General features: G+C 48.0%; 1 protein-coding gene across 4 annotated transcripts in view; it reads left to right on the forward strand.

Moving 5' to 3' along the window:
• The first annotated feature begins 589 nt into the window (after positions 1–589).
• The window catches only part of LOC142296126 (ral GTPase-activating protein subunit alpha-2-like), a 487,199-nt gene continuing 469,231 nt past the window's right edge, over positions 590–18,557 (forward strand). For all 4 annotated transcript variants that reach the window (XR_012751590.1, XM_075339383.1, XM_075339384.1 and 1 more), the window contains exon 1: positions 590–973. Coding sequence is in view for 3 of the 4 variants with exons in the window: in XM_075339383.1 (XP_075195498.1) it covers positions 868–973 (106 nt within the window). In the remaining variant the exon portion in view is untranslated. The remainder of the gene's footprint in view (positions 974–18,557) is intronic.

Genomic DNA, 18,557 nt, shown 5'->3' on the forward strand with positions numbered 1-18,557 from the left:
AGTGTGTACAGTGCAGAGCTGTGTGTACAGTGCAGTGTGTACAGTGCAGAGCTGTGTGCGTACAGTGCAGTGTGTACAGTGCAGAGCTGTGTGTACAGTGCAGTGTGTACAGTGCAGAGCTGTGTGCGTACAGTGCAGTGTGTACAGTGCAGAGCTGTGTGTACAGTGCAGTGTGTACAGTGCAGAGCTGTGTGCGTACAGTGCAGTGTGTACAGTGCAGAGCTGTGTGTACAGTGCAGTGTGTACAGTGCAGAGCTGTGTGCGTACAGTGCAGTGTGTACAGTGCAGAGCTGTGTGTGTACAGTGCAGTGTGTACAGTGCAGAGCTGTGTGCGTACAGTGCAGTGTGTACAGTGTAGAGCTGTGTGTGTACAGTGCAGTGTGTACAGTGCAGAGCTGCATGTGCCGGGATGTGCTGTGCTGTGCTCGGGCCGCGCACTCCGCGCTGCTCCTCATCAGCACATCCTCATCTAGTGATCACCACAGGAGCTCCTCCAGTCGCGCGTCCTGACTCCGCCCACACACGTGACTGATCACATGGTGATGACATCACCACAGGTCCTTTCTCCTACTCGCAGCCGCTTCTGCCCTCCTCCCTGGTCTGACGTTAGCGCTGGTCAGTTCCGTGTTTACACCCGGGAAGGAGACAGGGAAGAGGAGGCGGAGGAGCCGGGAGCCTCGGAGGGCAGAGACCGCAGGCAGCAGCAGAGAGAGCCGGGAGCCACAGAGGGCAGAGGAGCCGAGCCATCGTGTATCGCAGCGTCCGTCCTCCAGAAGCATCCGGGGCGCAGGACATGCAGCGGCTCCTGGTGTAGCGCCCACATAGACCACAGCGAGCCCCGTCTGCAGCTCCCACACACACAGCGGCATGTTCTCCCGCAAAAGTCATGGAGACCTCAAGAAATCTACACAGAAAGTTCTGGACCCAAAGAAGGACGTCCCCACCCGGCTGAAGCACCTGCGGGCGGTGCTGGGTGAGTCCGGACACATCGCACAGTCAGTGCTCGCATTGTACGGGCTGTCGGCGCTGTGTGACTGCTCTGCCCCCTGCGGGCCGCGCCGTGCACTGCTGAGGGGCATATGGTTGTCCTGGGAGAGGATGCTCGGGATTTAACCCCTTAAAGGGATTGTCCACTTGCTGAGAATGACATAAGTCCCTGTGTGCAGTCCTCGGCCGATCCAGTGCGGATGCCCCTGACGGTCCATGTGCTACCTGCCAGTCATCAGACGCCACATCACTATGACAACACTTCCTGTCCCCCAACAGCAGGCAGTGTCCAGACGAGGCGGGGTCCTTCCTCTGACCCCACACTGCCTGCACACAGGCGCCCATCACCAGATCTCTGAGGCTGCAGCGGGGATCACAGGTGGCCAGAGCGTGGCTGTCACTAGCCCAGTACCCACTGTGGGGCAGCGTGGGACTTATGGCCCCTGTGCACCTTAGATTGATGGCGGCTGATGTCACTGATTTCAGCAGCAGATCATCTGATTCACGCTATGGGAGATGAGAGCCGCTGTCACCTGTGTGCTGGGATGTCTGCTGTCAGGGGAGTACAGACAGGGGAGTACGGGCAGCACCGCTCTCCAGAGCTGTAGATTCAGGACCCTTAATACCACCAAGAAAAGCAGTTTTTGGTGGCTAAGGGGTTAAGCTAATCTGAAGTGATACATTAGTTTTAAAGCAGAATTACTAGTAACTGATCCCAGGGCAGTGGGGGCTGATGTCTTCACATCCGTGCGTAGTATATTGTGTATGCATTGCACGGTCAGGGGAAGTGTCATACGTGTGTGATTAGGGGGTGCCCCGTGCACAGTACAGGGTGGTCAGGGATTGTGCTGGCTCTGATCACGGCAGCCATATATCTGTCACCCATTAATAAGCCAGTGCCAACAACAATCCATTTATTTATATTGGCCTCCACCATTTCTGGGCTGTGGCCGCAGACTGGAAAAAAAAAAACAGCCCGAAGGGAAGGACGGGGGACCAAGCTGGACCCCGGCCCGGAGGGAAGGTCGGGGGACCGGGCTGGACCCAACCTGCTCTGATCTACACACAGAGGACACACAGCCTCATAGTGATTACTAGGGTCCCGGCGGTCCATCCTATTGCCATGTATGTTATATGGGAAGTAATGTGATTGATGAGAGACCCCGATACATCAATGACTGCAACCCCTGGTTACTGGTCAACGGAGCCCTATTACACCCCTACAGAGCGTCTCCCACCTCCATCTCTCCATACTGTATGTTCTGCAGTCATGTCTGTACTACGTGGTCACTAGCTGGGCTTTCATTGGGTTCTCAGAGGCTGAGCACAAATCATTTATAATGAAGGCAGTTGTAAAACCTGAGTGAAATGCTGAATTCGGAGGCTGGTTCTGATACTTCTCTGTGGCAGAATGAAGTGTTATGTGACTTGGCGCTCATCATCTTCTAGGCTGCACATTGCATCTCCAGACTGGGACACCAGCCCTCGACCCCTAAGGCCATGTGCGCACGTGTGCTTTTTTCCTGCATTTTGGCTGCGTTTAAAACTGCACTGTGTCAATGACGAAATGCATGCGTTTTTCTTCCCCAGCAAAGTCTGAGCAGTCAGAAAATTACATGCACACGTTGCTTTATTTTAGGCAGCGTTTTGTATGTTAAGTATTTGACAAAATCGATGCCTAAAAAAAAACCCCAGCATGTAATTTCTTCAGTACGTTTTGGTTGCATTTTCCACCCATTGAAATGAATGAGGTGTTGCAGGTCTCTCTGATTTCTCTCTCCCACGCTGATCTCACCGGCGCTGCACGCCTGTCACACTGCTCTAGCAGCGTCTCCTGCTTCTGAAAATTACTTAAATTAAGTCGTCTGCTCATCTCATATTCACTGCTTCCACCGGCCACTATGATTGGTTACAGTCAGCCATGCCCCCACACTGAGTGATAGCTGTTTCACTGCAACCAATCACAGCCTCCGGTGGGCGGGTCTATATCGTGCAGTTAAAAAAATAATTAAGAAAAAAAAAAACTACGTGCAGTCCCCCCCCCCCCCCCCCCAACTTTGATACCAGCCAAGGTAAAGTCACACGTCAGAGGGCTGGCATTCTCAGAATGGGGAGACCCCTGTTATGGGCGCCCCCCAGCCTAAAAATATCAGCCAGCAGCCGCCCAGAATTGCCGCATCCATTAGATGCGACAGACCCAGGACTCATCCCGATTGCCCTGGTGTGGTGGCAATCAGGGTAATAAGGAGTTAATGGCAGCCACTAAGTTCTAGCTTAGTTATGGCAGGCATCTATGAGACACCCCCCCCCCCCCCTATCACTAAACTGTAGTGAAAGTAAATAAACACAAACACTGAAAAATCCTTTATTTGCAATAAGACAAAAAAACACCCTCTCTCACCACTTTATTAACCTCTCAAAACAACCTCCAAGTCTGACATAATCCACACTAGGTCCCACGTCGCTTCCAGTACTGCTGCATCTGACACTCACAGCGAGCAGCCATAGAGCACGACCGCTCACTGTGAGCTTCACACAGCAAGTGAAGTGAGTCACGCGCTATCAACGATGACGTCACTCAGGTAATTTACGGTCACATCTGGAGTCCTCCCCCAGTGACTGCAAATCACCTGAGTGACTAAAGTGAGCCGCGAGATCAGTCGGGCGTCACTCAGGAGATTTGCGAACAGAGCCCTCCCCCTGTGACACCAAATCAGGCCGCAACAGAGACAAGAGCTGCGCGATGAGCATGAACTCGGGTGCACCACTTCTGACAGCTGCGGGCCCCGCACCACTGCCTGTGTCCCGGCACTTACGTGAGAGGTTCACCCGAGTTCATTCTCATTGGGCGGCTCTGTCTGCTGTCAGCAGCCAGCCATGCTCTATGGTGCTGCTGTGCCGGAACAGGGATGTAGCAGAGCCGAGTGGGACCGCACTGTCAAAAATGCATTCAAAGTGCATTCGTTTTGGATACATTTTTTTTGTCAAACAAAGTGTTTACAGGTGTCAAAACGCTGCAGTTTAGTTGTCAACCAGAACGCAGACGTGCTGACATAGCCTAACTGCACTCGAAGGCTCTGTCACATTGTATTGGGGCTGTGTCTACAAGCAATGGTCCTGCACTGGAGGACGCAGCTGTTTATAGAATGGCTGCCACAAAAATTCCCATTGCAAAATGTAAATGTCTTATGCACAAAGTTAATTTTAATCAATAGATCGTGGAATAATAATAATAAGTTCCACAATCGGATGTGTTTAGATAAAACATTCCTGTGCTGAGATAATCTTATGTGTCCCTGCTGTGTGCTGTGTAATGGCTGTGTCTGACCATACAGGGGCACATATATAAGACTATCTCAGCACAGGGGGCACTTTTTTTTTTAAACTTCCTATTGTGACACATTATTATTCCAACATCTATGAATTGACTTGATTATTCTCTACATCATCGTTACAGCAAAAATATATCCAGTCCCTCCACTGTGCGGCCATAATGTGACCCGCATGATGAGGTGCATTAAATAACCCTACACCTCCCACAATGCAGGGCACCAAGGCGCCAACCTTTAGGCTCCAGAGCGGTTGGTTTGTTCTCGTTAAAGGGGTTTGCACCAAAGGTAAATGCATGTGTTTTAGAGTAAAAATAATTTGTGTGGTTTGATAAAACGATTGCCCTTGTTTCCTTCTGTAGCCTCTGCCTATTGCTGGCTGCAGAATGAGTCAACTGTGAATCCATCAGTAAGCTCGCTATGACAGTCTGACCGTTTGTAACTAGCTGTCTATTCTCAGGTCCTCTCAGCTGATTTATGTAGGAATTAATGAAATCCAATAGCAAAATGACTTTTAAACTGAAATACATGCATTTATTTATATTTTGTATTATATATCTCCCCTCTCTCCTTTTGCTTGTAAGGCTATGTTCACACACTGCGTTTTTTACCTGCGTTTTGGGTCCGTTTTTGCTGCAGAAATTTCTTGAGAAATTCTTGTAACCTTTCTGCAGACATTCCCCAGCAAAACCTATGGCAAAAAAAATTAGCTGTGCACACACTGCGTTTTTTTCTTAAGAAAATTCTTTCAGTAGATTTTCTTAAGAAAAAGAATGAGCATGTCACTTCTTTTCTGCAGCTAACTGCGTTATTTGCCATAGATAATTGGCACAATAACGCAGGGAGCAACCAGCGGTAAAAACGCACCGAAAACGCGGCAAAAACGCAGGTGCACTAATCCTTCACTAATCCTTCACTCTTTTAAGAAATTTCTTAAGAAAAATCATTTTTCTAGTGTGAACATAGCCTAAATCTTATATGCGGGGTGGGTGTAAACCAGTGACCGGCCGTGCTAAAACCAAGTTCACTGCACATTGAAATGCTATAATATGCAAACATTGAGGATATGAAATTGGAACTGAATTACTGCATAGAATAGAACAGATATTAAAATATGAAGGACTTAGTGCACAAATTGGCCAAATCATCAATACTAGTGATTCACTTCAAGTTATATTGAGTGTACTAGATGGCACAGTGTACACAGCGCTGCGAGTCCAGAAGAGTGTACTAGATGGCACAGTGTACACAGCGCTGCGAGTCCAGAAGAGTGTACTAGATGGCACAGTGTACACAGTGGTGCGAGTCCAGAAGAGTGTACTAGATGGCACAGTGTACACAGCGCTGCGAGTCCAGAAGAGTGTACTAGATGGCACAGTGTACACAGCGCTGCGAGTCCAGAAGAGTGTACTAGATGGCACAGTGCACACAGCGCTGCGAGTCCAGAAGAGTGTACTAGATGGCACAGTGTACACAGCGCTGCGAGTCCAGAAGAGTGTACTAGATGGCACAGTGTACACAGCGCTGCGAGTCCTCGAGTGTACTAGATGGCACAGTGTACACAGCGCTGCGAGTCCAGAAGAGTGTACTAGATGGCACAGTGTACACAGCGCTGCGAGTCCAGAAGAGTGTACTAGATGGCACAGTGCACACAGTGGTGCGAGTCCAGAAGAGTGTACTAGATGGCATAGTGTACACAGCGCTGCGAGTCCAGAAGAGTGTACTAGATGGCACAGTGTACACAGCGCTGCGAGTCCTCAGGAGTGTACTAGATGGCATAGTGCACACAGCGGTGTGAGTCCTCGAGAGTGTACTAGATGGTACAGTGCACACAGCGCTGCGAGTCCTCGAGAGTGTACTAGATGGCACAGTGTACACAGCGCTGCGAGTCCTCGAGAGTGTACTAGATGGCACAGTGTACACAGCGCTGCGAGTCCAGAAGAGTGTACTAGATGGCACAGTGTACACAGCGCTGCGAGTCCAGAAGAGTGTACTAGATGGCACAGTGCACACAGCAATGCGAGTCCTCGAGTGTACTAGATGGCACAGTGTACACAGCGCTGCGAGTCCAGAAGAGTGTACTAGATGGCACAGTGTACACAGCGCTGCGAGTCCAGAAGAGTGTACTAGATGGCATAGTGCACACAGCGCTGCGAGTCCAGAAGAGTGTACTAGATGGCATAGTGCACACAGCGCTGCGAGTCCTCGAGTGTACTAGATGGCACAGTGCACACAGCGTTGCGAGTCCAGAAGAGTGTACTAGATGGCACAGTGTACACAGCGTTGCGAGTCTAGAAGAGTGTACTAGATGGCACAGTGCACACAGCGTTGCGAGTCTAGAAGAGTGTACTAGATGGCACAGTGTACACAGCGTTGCGAGTCCAGAAGAGTGTACTAGATGGCACAGTGTACACAGCGCTGCGAGTCCAGAAGAGTGTACTAGATGGCACAGTGTACACAGCGCTGCGAGTCCAGAAGAGTGTACTAGATGGCACAGTGCACACAGTGGTGCGACTCCTGAATACACTGCACAATTTGCTGCTGAGAACAATCAACTTTTAGGCTATGTGCGCACTAGGCGTTTTTACCCGCGGTTTTGCTGCGGAAATTTCTTGAGAAATGTTTGTAATCTTCCTGCAGACATTTCCCAGCAAAACCTATGGGGAAAAAAAAAATAGCTGTGCACACACTGCGTTTTTTTCTCAAGAAAATTCTTTTGTGAAGATTTTCTTGAGAAAATGTTCATGTCACTTCTTTTCCGCAGGTACCTGCGGTATACCCCCGGTATTTCACTGTAATGTAATCGCGAAATTCCGGGGGTATACCGCAGGTAGCAAATTATGTGCGGTATACCCCCGGTATAGCCGCGATTTACCTGCGGTAATGTACATCGCTGCCTGCGGTTTTGCAGGGAGTGATGTCATTATGACAGAAGAGGAAGCAGTGTCTGCCCGCAGTGTCAGCAGCTTGTCACGCTGCAGCACAGGCAGACACTGACACACAGCAGTGCGTGCAGCCGTGGGGATGACGGGCGCTGCTGTCAGGAGGTGAGTTGAGATCATTACCTGCTGTGACGATCTCCTGCCTCCTGACGTCACTGCTGTCTATGCCCGTCTCGCGAGCGGCCCGAGACTGTCACTAGCGGTGACGTCACGGGCTCTCGCGATACTGCTGACAACACGGCGGGCATAGAAGGCAGTGACAGCGCTGATGGCAGGACTGCAGGAGATCATCACAGCAGGTAATGATCTCATCTAACCTCCTGATGGCAGCGCTCGGCATCCCCTCCAGTGACCTGGGCTGACCTATTGATGTTAGCTCAGGTCACTGCATTACTCTCCCAGCCAATGGAGAACCTTCTGTTCTTCACTTACTGTGACAGTGACTATGGTATGGATCGTCGTGGGACCCCCCCCCCCCTTATTGGATTACGCCGGACCCGGATTTGATTGTTCTTGTCAATAAATTGGTGAAAGAGGGAATGTGGGGAGTGTTTTTTCAAACAAAACTTTTTTTGTTGGCTATTTTTTATTTCTTACTGACTGGGTTGGTGATGTCAGGTATCTGATAGACGCGTGACATCAGTAACCCCAGGGCTTGATGCCAGGTGACATTACACATCTGACATCAACCCCATATATTACCCCGTTTGCCACCGCACCAGGGCAACGGGATGAGTTGGGGCGAAGCGCCAGGATTGGCACGTCTAATGGATGCGCCACTTCTGGGGCGGCTGCAGCCTGCTATTTTTAGGCTGGGGAGTGTCCAATAACCATGGACCTCCCTAGTCTGAGAATATCAGACCCCAGCTGTCCGCTTTACCTTGGTTGGTGATCCAATATGGGGGGATCCCACGTTTTTTGTTTTAAATTATTTAATGTAAAATAACAGCGTGGGGTGCCCTCTGTTTTGGATTACCAACCAAGGTGAAGCTGCCAGCTGTGGTCTGCAGGCTGCAGCCGTCTGCTTTACCCTAGCTGGCTACAAAAGATAGGAGGGACCTCACGTCATTTTTTTTTAAATTATTTATTTATTTTTTGGCTAAATACAAGGCTAGGCACCCTTTGGTGCCATATGAAAGTCACTAAAGGGTGCCAGCTTAGAATATGCAGGGAGGTGGGACATTATATAGTTCTTTCTCATCTATCTATCTATTCATCTATCCATCTTTCCCTCTATCCATTATCTGTCTATCGATTGTCTATATTATTTATTGCAGTTCAGCATAAAAAAACCACAGGGACCAACCTGCGGCAAAAATGCATGTTTTTCCCGCGATTTTGGTGCGTTTTTTTTACTGCAGGTGCGATAATCTTCAACTCCCAGAAGTTTCTCAAGAAATTTTCTTGAGAAAAATCACTTTTTTAGTGCGCACATAGTGCACAGAAGATCATTTCACTCTCATTAATCAGCAGCATCTTTAGAGGGCGTGATAACATGAAAAGGATGTTTTTAGGAACATGTTCACCATTATCTTGAAGTTTAAATGCCCCTTATCACCCCAGATAGTGCTCTGCACATGTCCGAGGCGTGGCTGCTAGGAAGCCGCTTCTAGTCATCGCTGGCTTTCTGCTGCATAGTTAGAAGTGAATTTCAGATGACCTGACTGTTAGGTGGCTACTTGGCCACCGCACCTCCGAGGCGAGCTACATGTGCGCTGAATAAGGCTATGTTCACACAGGGCATTTTTGCTCACGTTTTTTCTGCCTCAAAACCTCATCTTTTGCCAGGAAATAGCCTGCGGTCTTTTGCTGCGATTTTTGCACTCCCTCATTGATGTGTATGGGTGAAAAAACACTGTAAAATCTCAGCAAAACAACAATGGTGAACAGAACTGACATGCCTATTCTTTCAAAAACAGAGCAAAAACCAAGGCGGAAGACCACAGTCAGGAAAAACCGCAGTGTTCTGTGTGTGCATGAGAGTTCAGGAATCTCATAGGCTTTGCTGGGACTGGGCAGGCAGAGATTTATTGGCACGGATTTGCATAAATCCAAGGCAAAAACGCCCTGTGTGAACAGAGCCAAAGCTAAGTGCGCACATTCAGTATTTGTTTGCAGAAAGTTCTGCACCACTTCTGCATCTTTTAAAAGCACAGTGTGCACAGCCTGGTATATGAAATCCCAGCCAGATAGAAAGTATACCACGAAATAATGCTATAATATGACTGCACTAATAAAACTATTACGCCGCATGATCCATTGAAATAATACAAAGTGACAATGCGGCCGACACGCTCTCTTGTCCCCCAGGCAGATAGTCACAAGAAGTGGCCCTCTTTATCACATTATGTAAGGATGTGTGAGCCTAGAGGTCAAGTCCTCACCTTATCTGTATTCCCAGCCTCCTGCTGTCAGCCATGCTGTGTTGTGTCTTTTGTTGTTGTTTTTGTATGTAGTGCAGTGTGTACCATGTAGATACAATCTATGTTATTGGTGTTATTAATCATCCCTATATCCTCTGCTCAGTGCCAAGGATCATGGAGATTTTTGTGACTTCAAAGGAAAAGGAATGATGGATCCTTTTTGCCTGGATGGAGCTCATATCTGTGGCCTCGTCCTCCTTTATACACCTGTATACACATATATATTTGTGCACTGGCTAAACAAAAGGGAATAGTGCAGTGTTCCTGTGTACAGTATTGTCTATGTCCCATAGAGGTATCAATCCTTAATAGTAGGATTAATCTCCATTCACAAGACAGGTGAGAAACTTATGACTGATGGAGGCCCAAAAGATGTCCCGATCATGCGGGATCATATGTGACGTTTCGGTCATTTAGACCTTCCTCAAACATACACTATAAATTATAAAACAAAGTATACAAAAAGTGATCTATACATGCAAAAAGGTACAATTGTAGGACAAAAATGAAAAACAAAAAGAAAAAATTGGCAAAACATAAAACATTCATATATAATCAGGCTTAAAAAGATAATTTACAGTATAAGGCTATGTGCCCACGCTGCGGATTTACCGCGGATTTACCACGGATTTGCCGAAAATCTGCAGCAGCAGCACTTCCAAGCCATTTCAATGGCATTTTGGAAATGCTGTGCCCATGCTGCGGATTTTTCCGCGGCGGATTTGCCGCGGATTTTGATCCGGAAAAATCTGCAGCATGTCAATTATTGTTGCGGATTTTGGTGCGGATTTTTCCCATGCAAGTCAATGCAAGGTGTAAAATCCGCAAGAAATCCGCAGGTCTGTTCCCACAGGCTCTTTTTCCTGCGGATTTGGTGCGGATCTCGCAAACAAATCCGCAGGAAGTGATGTAGGATAGTTCAGGAAGAGGAAGTTTCACCATTTTGTAGTGTAGAGTAGTGGCAGTGTAGTCGTGTTGTGTCCGGACTCTGGATTGCCAGCTAAAAGCAGCTAGTTACAGGCTGCTTGCTTTTAGCTGGCAAAACAGGATCCCAGCTCTTTTTTCACAATTCTTTTTAAAAAAAAAAAAAAAATGTGCTCCGCTGTATTTTCACTGTCCAGCCCGATGCAAGCAAGCAACTGAGGGCTGTGCTTCTCAGCGGGATAAGGCTGAAGCATTCTCTGCCCCTCCCGCTGAGAAAAACAGTCCTCAGCTGCCCCGCTCCGTTGTGAAGCGCCATTCTCAGGTGCTGTACCGAGGCTCATCCAGCTGCCCTGATGCATTTGGCTGGCTGGGTAATATAACGGAGTTAATGCCAGTTTTCTGCAAACTGGCACTAAGCCCAAGGTTCATAATGTCATGCCTGTGTAGACACTGCCATTATGAACCTCCGTTTGGTAATAAAGAAAAGAAAACACTTTTTGAAAAATTTTATTTGAAATAAAAACACACAAACATCCCTGATTCCCATCTTTATTACTCCCTGAATCCCCCGACGATAATCCATGACAGCTCCGATGTGCACCCGGCTGACCCGGGCACTGGCGTCAGCCGGTCCCAGCAGCCGTCAGTGTACGAGATGCTGCAAAGCTCTCTTCCGTCTGCTGGGACCGGCTGACGTCCGTGCCTGGGTCAGATGAGTGCACATCGGCCGACTATTCAGCTGTCGATGTGCAGTCAGCTGACCCGCCCGCGCTCGCGAATTAAGTCAGCTGACCGGCTGACTTCTGTGCCCGGGTCAGCTGATGCTCTGAAGTCAGCTGACCCGAGCTCAGCTATGAACTGAGCTGACCCGGCCAGTGAGTTCTGCCGCTCCCAGCAGCCGGCAGAGAGCTTTCCTGTGATATTGTCCTGGATTAACCTCTGAGGCTTGGGAGTAATAAAGATGGGAATCAGGGATGTGTGTGTGTGTGTGTTTCTTTCAATTAAAATTTTTAATAAAGGTGTTGTGTTTTCTTTTTTCCCAAATGGAGGTTCATAATGGCCGTGTCTACACAGGCATGACATTATGAACCTCGGGCTTAGTGCCAGTTTGCAGAAAACTGGCATTAACCCCGTAATATTACCCAGCCAGCCAAATGCATCAGGGCAGCTGGATGAGCCTCGGTACAGCACCTGAGAATGGCGCTTCACAACGGAGCCGCCATTTTCAGGGGCAGCTGAGGACTGTTTTTCTCAGCGGGAGGGGCAGAGAATGCTTCAGCCTTATCCCGCTGAGAAGCACAGCCCCCAGTTGCTTGCTTGCATCGGGCTGGACAGTGAAAATACAGCGGAGCACATTTTTTTTTTTTTTTTTTTTTTTTTTTTTTTTTAAATAACAGTGAAAGGGAACATGGGACCACATTTTTTGGCTATAAGCTGCGGCCACCACCACTGGGTTATTATATACAGCCTGTTAGAATGTAAGAGCCCAGTGGTGTTGGCCGCAGCTTTTCTGTATAAGCACACTGTGAGACTGCTAACAAAATGGATAATGGAGAAGAAAGGAGGGTTGGGACAGGAAATGACACAAAGAGACTTTTTTTTGCCTTCAAAACAGTCAAAGCTTTATTCAGAAACACATTAGAGTACAATGGACAAAATCCGCATCAAAATCTGCAACGAAATCCGCGTCAAATCCGCGTCAAATCCGCAGCTATGCTAAGGTGCGGATTCTGGGGGAAAGCTGCGGATTTTGAGGCACAAAAATCCGCAGCAACATTCTCTCGTGGACACATAGCCTAAAGGTACCGTCACACTAAGCAACTTACCAGCGATCCCAACAACGATAGGGATCGCTGGTAAGTTGCTAGGAGGTTGCTGGTGAGATGTCACACTGCGACGCTCCAGCGATCCCACCAGCAACCTGACCTGGCAGGGATCGCTGGAGCGTCGCTACACAAGTTGCTGGTGAGCTCACCAGCAACCAGTGACAAGCCCCCAGCGCCGCATGGAAGATGCTGCGCTTGGTAACTAAGGTAAATATCGGGAAACCAACCCGATATTTACCTTGGTTACCAGCGCATGCAGCTACACGTGCAGAGAGCAGGGAGCAGCGCACAATGTTTAGCGCTGGCTCCCTGCTCTCCTAGTTACAGCACACATCGGGTTAATTAACCCGATGTGTCCTGCAGCTACATGTGCACAGAGCAGGAGCCGGCACTGACAGTGAGAGCGGAGGCTGATAACAAATGTAAATATCGGGTAACCAAGGACAGGGCTTCTTGGTTACCCGATGTTTACATTGGTTACCAGCCTCCGCAGAAGCCGGCTCCCTGCTGCCTGCACATTCAGTTGTTGCTGTCTCGCTGTCACACACAGCGATCTGTGCTTCACAGCAGGACAGCAACAACTAAAAAATGGCCCAGGACATTCAGCAACAACCAACGACCTCACAGCAGGGGCCAGGTTGTTGCTGGATGTCACACACAGCAACATCGCTAGCAACGTCACAAAAGTTGTTCGTTAGCAGCGATGTTGCTAGCGATGTTGCTTAGTGTGACGGGGCCTTAAGAGTGTGGGGAATGACAGCCATTCAATACATAGCGTGGAATCTTATGTACAGTGAAAAGCTCCCAAAATATACTAGGTGAGAGAATCCAGGCAGAATTGGAGTGCTTAAGAGGGACCATAAAACAGGGGGGGGGGGGAGCTAGAGGACGTATGGTCTCCTGGAGTCTTGATGTCTTACGTTATTTCATGTTGTGCCGGTAGGAGTCTTGGGGTCTGCCACAGTGAGGCCGTTATGTACTTTGAAGTTAAAAAAAAAACAACCCTTACCCAATAAGTAGACTAGAGGAGGAGATGATGTATTACAGGGCTATGGGAATGCGACTGTCACTGCAGAGAGAAGCGCTACTGATGGGTGGACTACAATGGTTCAATCGCGGTCACCCGTGACGTCACTTCCGGTTGCAATACCAGAAGTTACGTGGGTGATTGGTGTTGATTGGCAGAATGAGCATAAATAATAAGGCTATGTGCACACTGAGTATTTGGTGCAGAAATTTTCTGGCAGAAAAACGCACCAAAAACGGTGTGCGCTTCTGCTTTGTGTTTTTTGTCTTGCATTTTTAATAGTGAAGTCAATGGGTGAAAGGGCTGAAAAACACAGACAAAAAACGCACCAAGATGCAACATGCTGCAGATTATTTTCCACACTAAATCTGCACAGAAAAAGTAAGCAACATGTGCACAGCACTTCAGAATTCTCATAGACTTAGGCTGCTTTCACACCTCCGGTTTTAGCAGAGCCGGCCAATCCGGCTCTAAAACCTATGCAACGGATGCGGCGACAAAACCGCATCCTTTGCATAAGTTTTTTTACATGCAGCCCGTGCGGTTTTTGCCGCTTGCGGCAGGCTACTGAGCATGCGCAGTGGAAAAACCGCATGCAGCGGCCGGATGCGGTGTTTGCCGCAGGACGCCACATGCGGCGTCCATAGGCATGCATTGCAAATCGCTCTGCATCGTCCGGATGCGGCGCAATGCAGTTTTTTTTTTTTTGCCAGACAAAAAAACGTGCCAGGCAACGTTCTATCCGGCCGCCGCATCGGCTAAATCTGCCGCATGCGGCAAAAACCAGACGGAACGCAAGGCCATGCGGCACAATACAGCACTAATGTAAATCTATGCAAAAAAACCTGCAACCGTCAGCAAAAGAAAAGGTTGCGTTTTTTCTGCAAAGCGCCGGATTGTGCCGCACAGGAAAAACCGGATGTGTGAAAGCCGCCTTAATAGTACATCCTGAAGGGACGTCATAGGGGAGACGTTCCCAGAAACAAACGGACCTAGGTGGGAAGATTAGGACAGAAGGAGACTAGAAGACGTAGGCAGATAGCGACTAAGAAGAAGAGATGAAGTGGACCAAGAGTGAACTGATAGAACAGGGAAACACGTAAAGGGAGCCATACAGTAGGGTAGAGGAAAGAGAGAGTAGCAACAAAAAAACAAAACGTACCGTACATAAAATGAGTGGAAAAGAAAAAGTGGAAATGATGGAAAAAAAAAATATCAATTCGAAAATACGAAATGAAAAATAAGAAAAAGGTAAAACAAAAAAGTAAATGAGGAAAATATGAAAGGAAAACATGAGATAGTAGAAGACACCAACAGTATCACTATAGTACCAGGTGACATCTTGGGAAATGAAACAGGTTATGAGTGTTGCTGTTAACAAAAAAAGGAGATATTGGTTTAGAAACAAAAAAAGCAATGTTAAAGTCCCTAGTCAAACTTTTTGGTTCCTACGTTTGTAGAGGAAAACTCTCAAACGCCTCCCTTTTTTCTCAAACGCCTCCCACTTCCTATTATATATACCTTTTATATGTATAAAGCACGTTGTGTATTTTGTTTTAGGATTTATAGTGCATGTTTGAGGAAGGTCTGAGTAACCGAAACGGCACCTATGATCTTGCACATCTTTAGGACTGTACACAATAAATTGGAGGAAATTGCCTTACTTTGAGTGCCATATTTGAGGTAGGACCCTGTCTTGGCACCTTTATCTTTCGGAGTGCCTTAAGCGGCCTTTACACGCTACGATATATCTAACGAGATGTCGGCGGGGTCACGTCGTAAGTGACGCACATCCGGCATCGTTAGTGATATCGTAGCGTGTGACAGCTATTAACGAGCAGAAATACTCACCTTCTCGTTCATCGCTGACACGTCGCTCATTTTCTAAAAATCGAGCGTCCTGTTGTTCAATGTTCCCGAGGCAGCACACATCGCTCCGTGTGACACCCCGGGAACGATGAACTGCAGCTTACCTGCGGCTCCCGCCGGCAAAGCGGAAGGAAGGAGGTGGGCGGGATGTTACGTCCCGCTCATCTCCGCCCCTCTGCTTCTATTGGGCAGCCGCTGTGTGACGTCTCTGTGACGCCGAACGTCCCTCCCCCTTCAGGAAGTGGATGTTCACCGCCCACAGCGAGGTCGTTTGGAAGGTAAGTGCGTGTGACGGGGGTTTACAAATTGCCGTGCCGCACAAATGATGGGGGCGGGTGCGATCGCACAATTAATTGTAATGTGTAAAGCAGGCTTTACCGATCATATGCTAGGGTTACAGTAATGGGCTCCCAACGTGCGAGTGCAGCAGTCGTGCACATGTGCCACCACCACTGCATTTACTGTCTATATGACTGCCAGAGATGGCCAAGTGCGACCTACCCACAGGCGTACAGACAGGAAGTTTAATCATGGTCTTGTATTGGTACTAATGCTCCATTCACACACAGAACCCCCATTTTCTGGAACAGTGTAAATGTATTTAATGGGATACCCCGTTCTTTAAAGAGATGGTGGTTATTTGCTGCATCTGAAATTGTGATATTGTCCCATTCACTTAGTTCAGTGTATATTACATGCTTCCCCCCCCCCCCTCCCCTGTGTATCCCTGTGCCTTTGTGTGCGCTCGGTATTGGGTGGCACAGCCTGTATATTAGAATCTAAACAATGGGCTCTACAGTAAAGGGGAAGAAGCAGACTGGAGGTTATTACAGTGTAGGATGTGGGTAACACCTGGTGTATCGCACACTATACAGGTGTTGGCTTAAGACAACAAAACGTCAAGTAAGGCCTTGTTCACACATCAGGTTTGTTTTTTTTAATTTTTCATTTAAGATAAACCAGCAGTGCGTAGGGTCAGATTTGTATCCACTTTTGGTCCGTGTGTCCGGTTTTTATGATCAATGTGTCATCTCATATGTGAAAAGGAAGAAAATGGATATCTGTGACCCAGCCGCTTTTATGATGCACCCATTCCCCAGAATGGCGGAGATTGTGTGTCAAATTGGGAAAAAAAGGGGCACTTTGTCTTCTTTTTGCAGAAAATTGGTCCTTTCTCCCCTTGTGAAATAGCCCCACAGATATAGTAGGTTCATGTTCCTTCCATGAAATAGGACGTCTGAATGGAGACTTGCCTGTGTAAGGTTAGTGATAGCGCACAGGTTGTCATGTCCAGCAATAAAAGTAGTAGTCTCATCAGAGACCTCGATGGCCTTCACAGTGCCACTGCCACTTGTAGGCCACGTGCACATGCTGAGTATTTGGTGAGCTTTTTTTTTTTTTTATCTAAGTAGTTGTAAGCCCAACCCAGGAGTGGGTGATAAATACAGAAGTGGTGCCCGTGTTTCTATTACACTTTTCCTCTGATTGTCCCACTCCTGGTTTTGGCTACAAATACTGAGGTAAAAAACTCCCAAATACTGAGTGTGTGAACATGGCCTGACTAGCAGAGGACACCGGCCAGCTTATAAAACAAAGTGGTTCCAGAAATGCACGGTCTCCTGCAGTCCGTTTTCCACCTTCCAGGTCGCAGAGTGGGCGACCTCTGGCTATAACACCCTGCTATACAGCTGCTTAGGAAGAAAATAATGTAGATGATCGGAGAAAAACTGACTGCACTTTGTTGTAGCACTGGGCAGCAGCCACCTTCCATCTTAGGCTAGGTTCACACTTCCGTTAAATTGTATCAGTCACAATCCACTGCTCTGGTAAATAACGGAATCCGTTTAGCGGATTCCGTTGTTCCCATAGACTTGTATGAGCGGCGGATTGTGACTGATGACGCTGCGTTGCATCCTCCACCCGACTGATCAGTCGTGGAATGACTGACCGCGGGGCAGAAGGAACGCAGCTTGTAACGTTTTTTTGAGCAGCGCAATGCGTAGGATTTTGCTGCACATGCTCTCTCTGGCTCCCTGCACAATACACATCGGGTTACCAAGCAATGTGCTTTGCCTAGTTACCTGATATTTACCCTGGTTACGTGTGCAAGGAGCTAGCGCTAAGCGGTGTACGCTGGTATCCAGGGTAAATATCGGGTAACCAAGCAAAGTGCTTTGCTTGGTTACCCAAAATTTACCCTGGATACGTGTGCAGGGAGCCCGACACTTCCCCGCTCGGCTCCGCCCCCTCCTGCACTCCGCATGTATACACACACACTCACACACTCACTCACTCACACACACACTCACCTGTCCCCAGCCATGCAGACTGCGGCACTGACGTCCTCAGCGCCACGGCCCCTCTCGGCTCCACCCACCTCGCACTCCGCCCCTGCACACAACGGAGTCCGACAATGAATTCTGTTCTTTGTCATCCGTTGTACAACGCATCAGTCACATGCGTCAAGCAACGCATGTGACTGATTGCAAAACAACGGAAATGTGAACCTAGCCTTACATTTGTGGCATATCCGCGCAGTGTGCCACCGAACCAACCACTTTTTTAAAGGGAAACAGAATTTCCCAGGAAAGTCCCTAGCAGCCGGGAAAGGGAATGTGGTGAGACATGGCGATCACGGAGAGTACCTCCTCTCTGTACGATACAAGGACAGCTCGAGTCTACAATGGGAACTGCTCATACATAGCAGCCCGATATACTGGCTCATAGAGAGGGTCCTGTGAGGGGGTCTCTGTGTACCCCAATAGGGCATATACATAGGGTGTCCTTATGACATTGCCCCTTTATCTGTTCCAATGTGAATGTGCAGCAGGGTTTTTGTTGCGGATGTGACTGCAATAATTGATATGATAGGATTATTATAAACCACAGGTCAGTTTTTGTATGGAAAAGCGTAATCATGTAGATGAGATTAGTTCTAACCATCCACTATCTATCTTCTGTGGGTTTTACCTGCACATAACATTTGTATCCTCTGTGTACACCTACCGCAACGCAAAACCCAGAAGCAGATTCTCTGGAAATAATATTGGCGCCATTAATAAAGTAAAATGTGATGTTCGGTCACAATAATGGAATCTTGTGCTCGGGAATCTATCACTTTATGCCCGGCTTTGTAGGGTATAAAGAGCTGGTTTATACTTGGCTGCATTTTCCATTATTTATTTCTCTAAATCATCTTAAATTATTTTAAGCAAATGGCAGGTTATTCA

This window comes from Anomaloglossus baeobatrachus, chromosome 3 (genome assembly GCF_048569485.1).
Source record: "Anomaloglossus baeobatrachus isolate aAnoBae1 chromosome 3, aAnoBae1.hap1, whole genome shotgun sequence".
Classification (NCBI taxonomy): Eukaryota; Metazoa; Chordata; class Amphibia; order Anura; family Aromobatidae; genus Anomaloglossus; species Anomaloglossus baeobatrachus.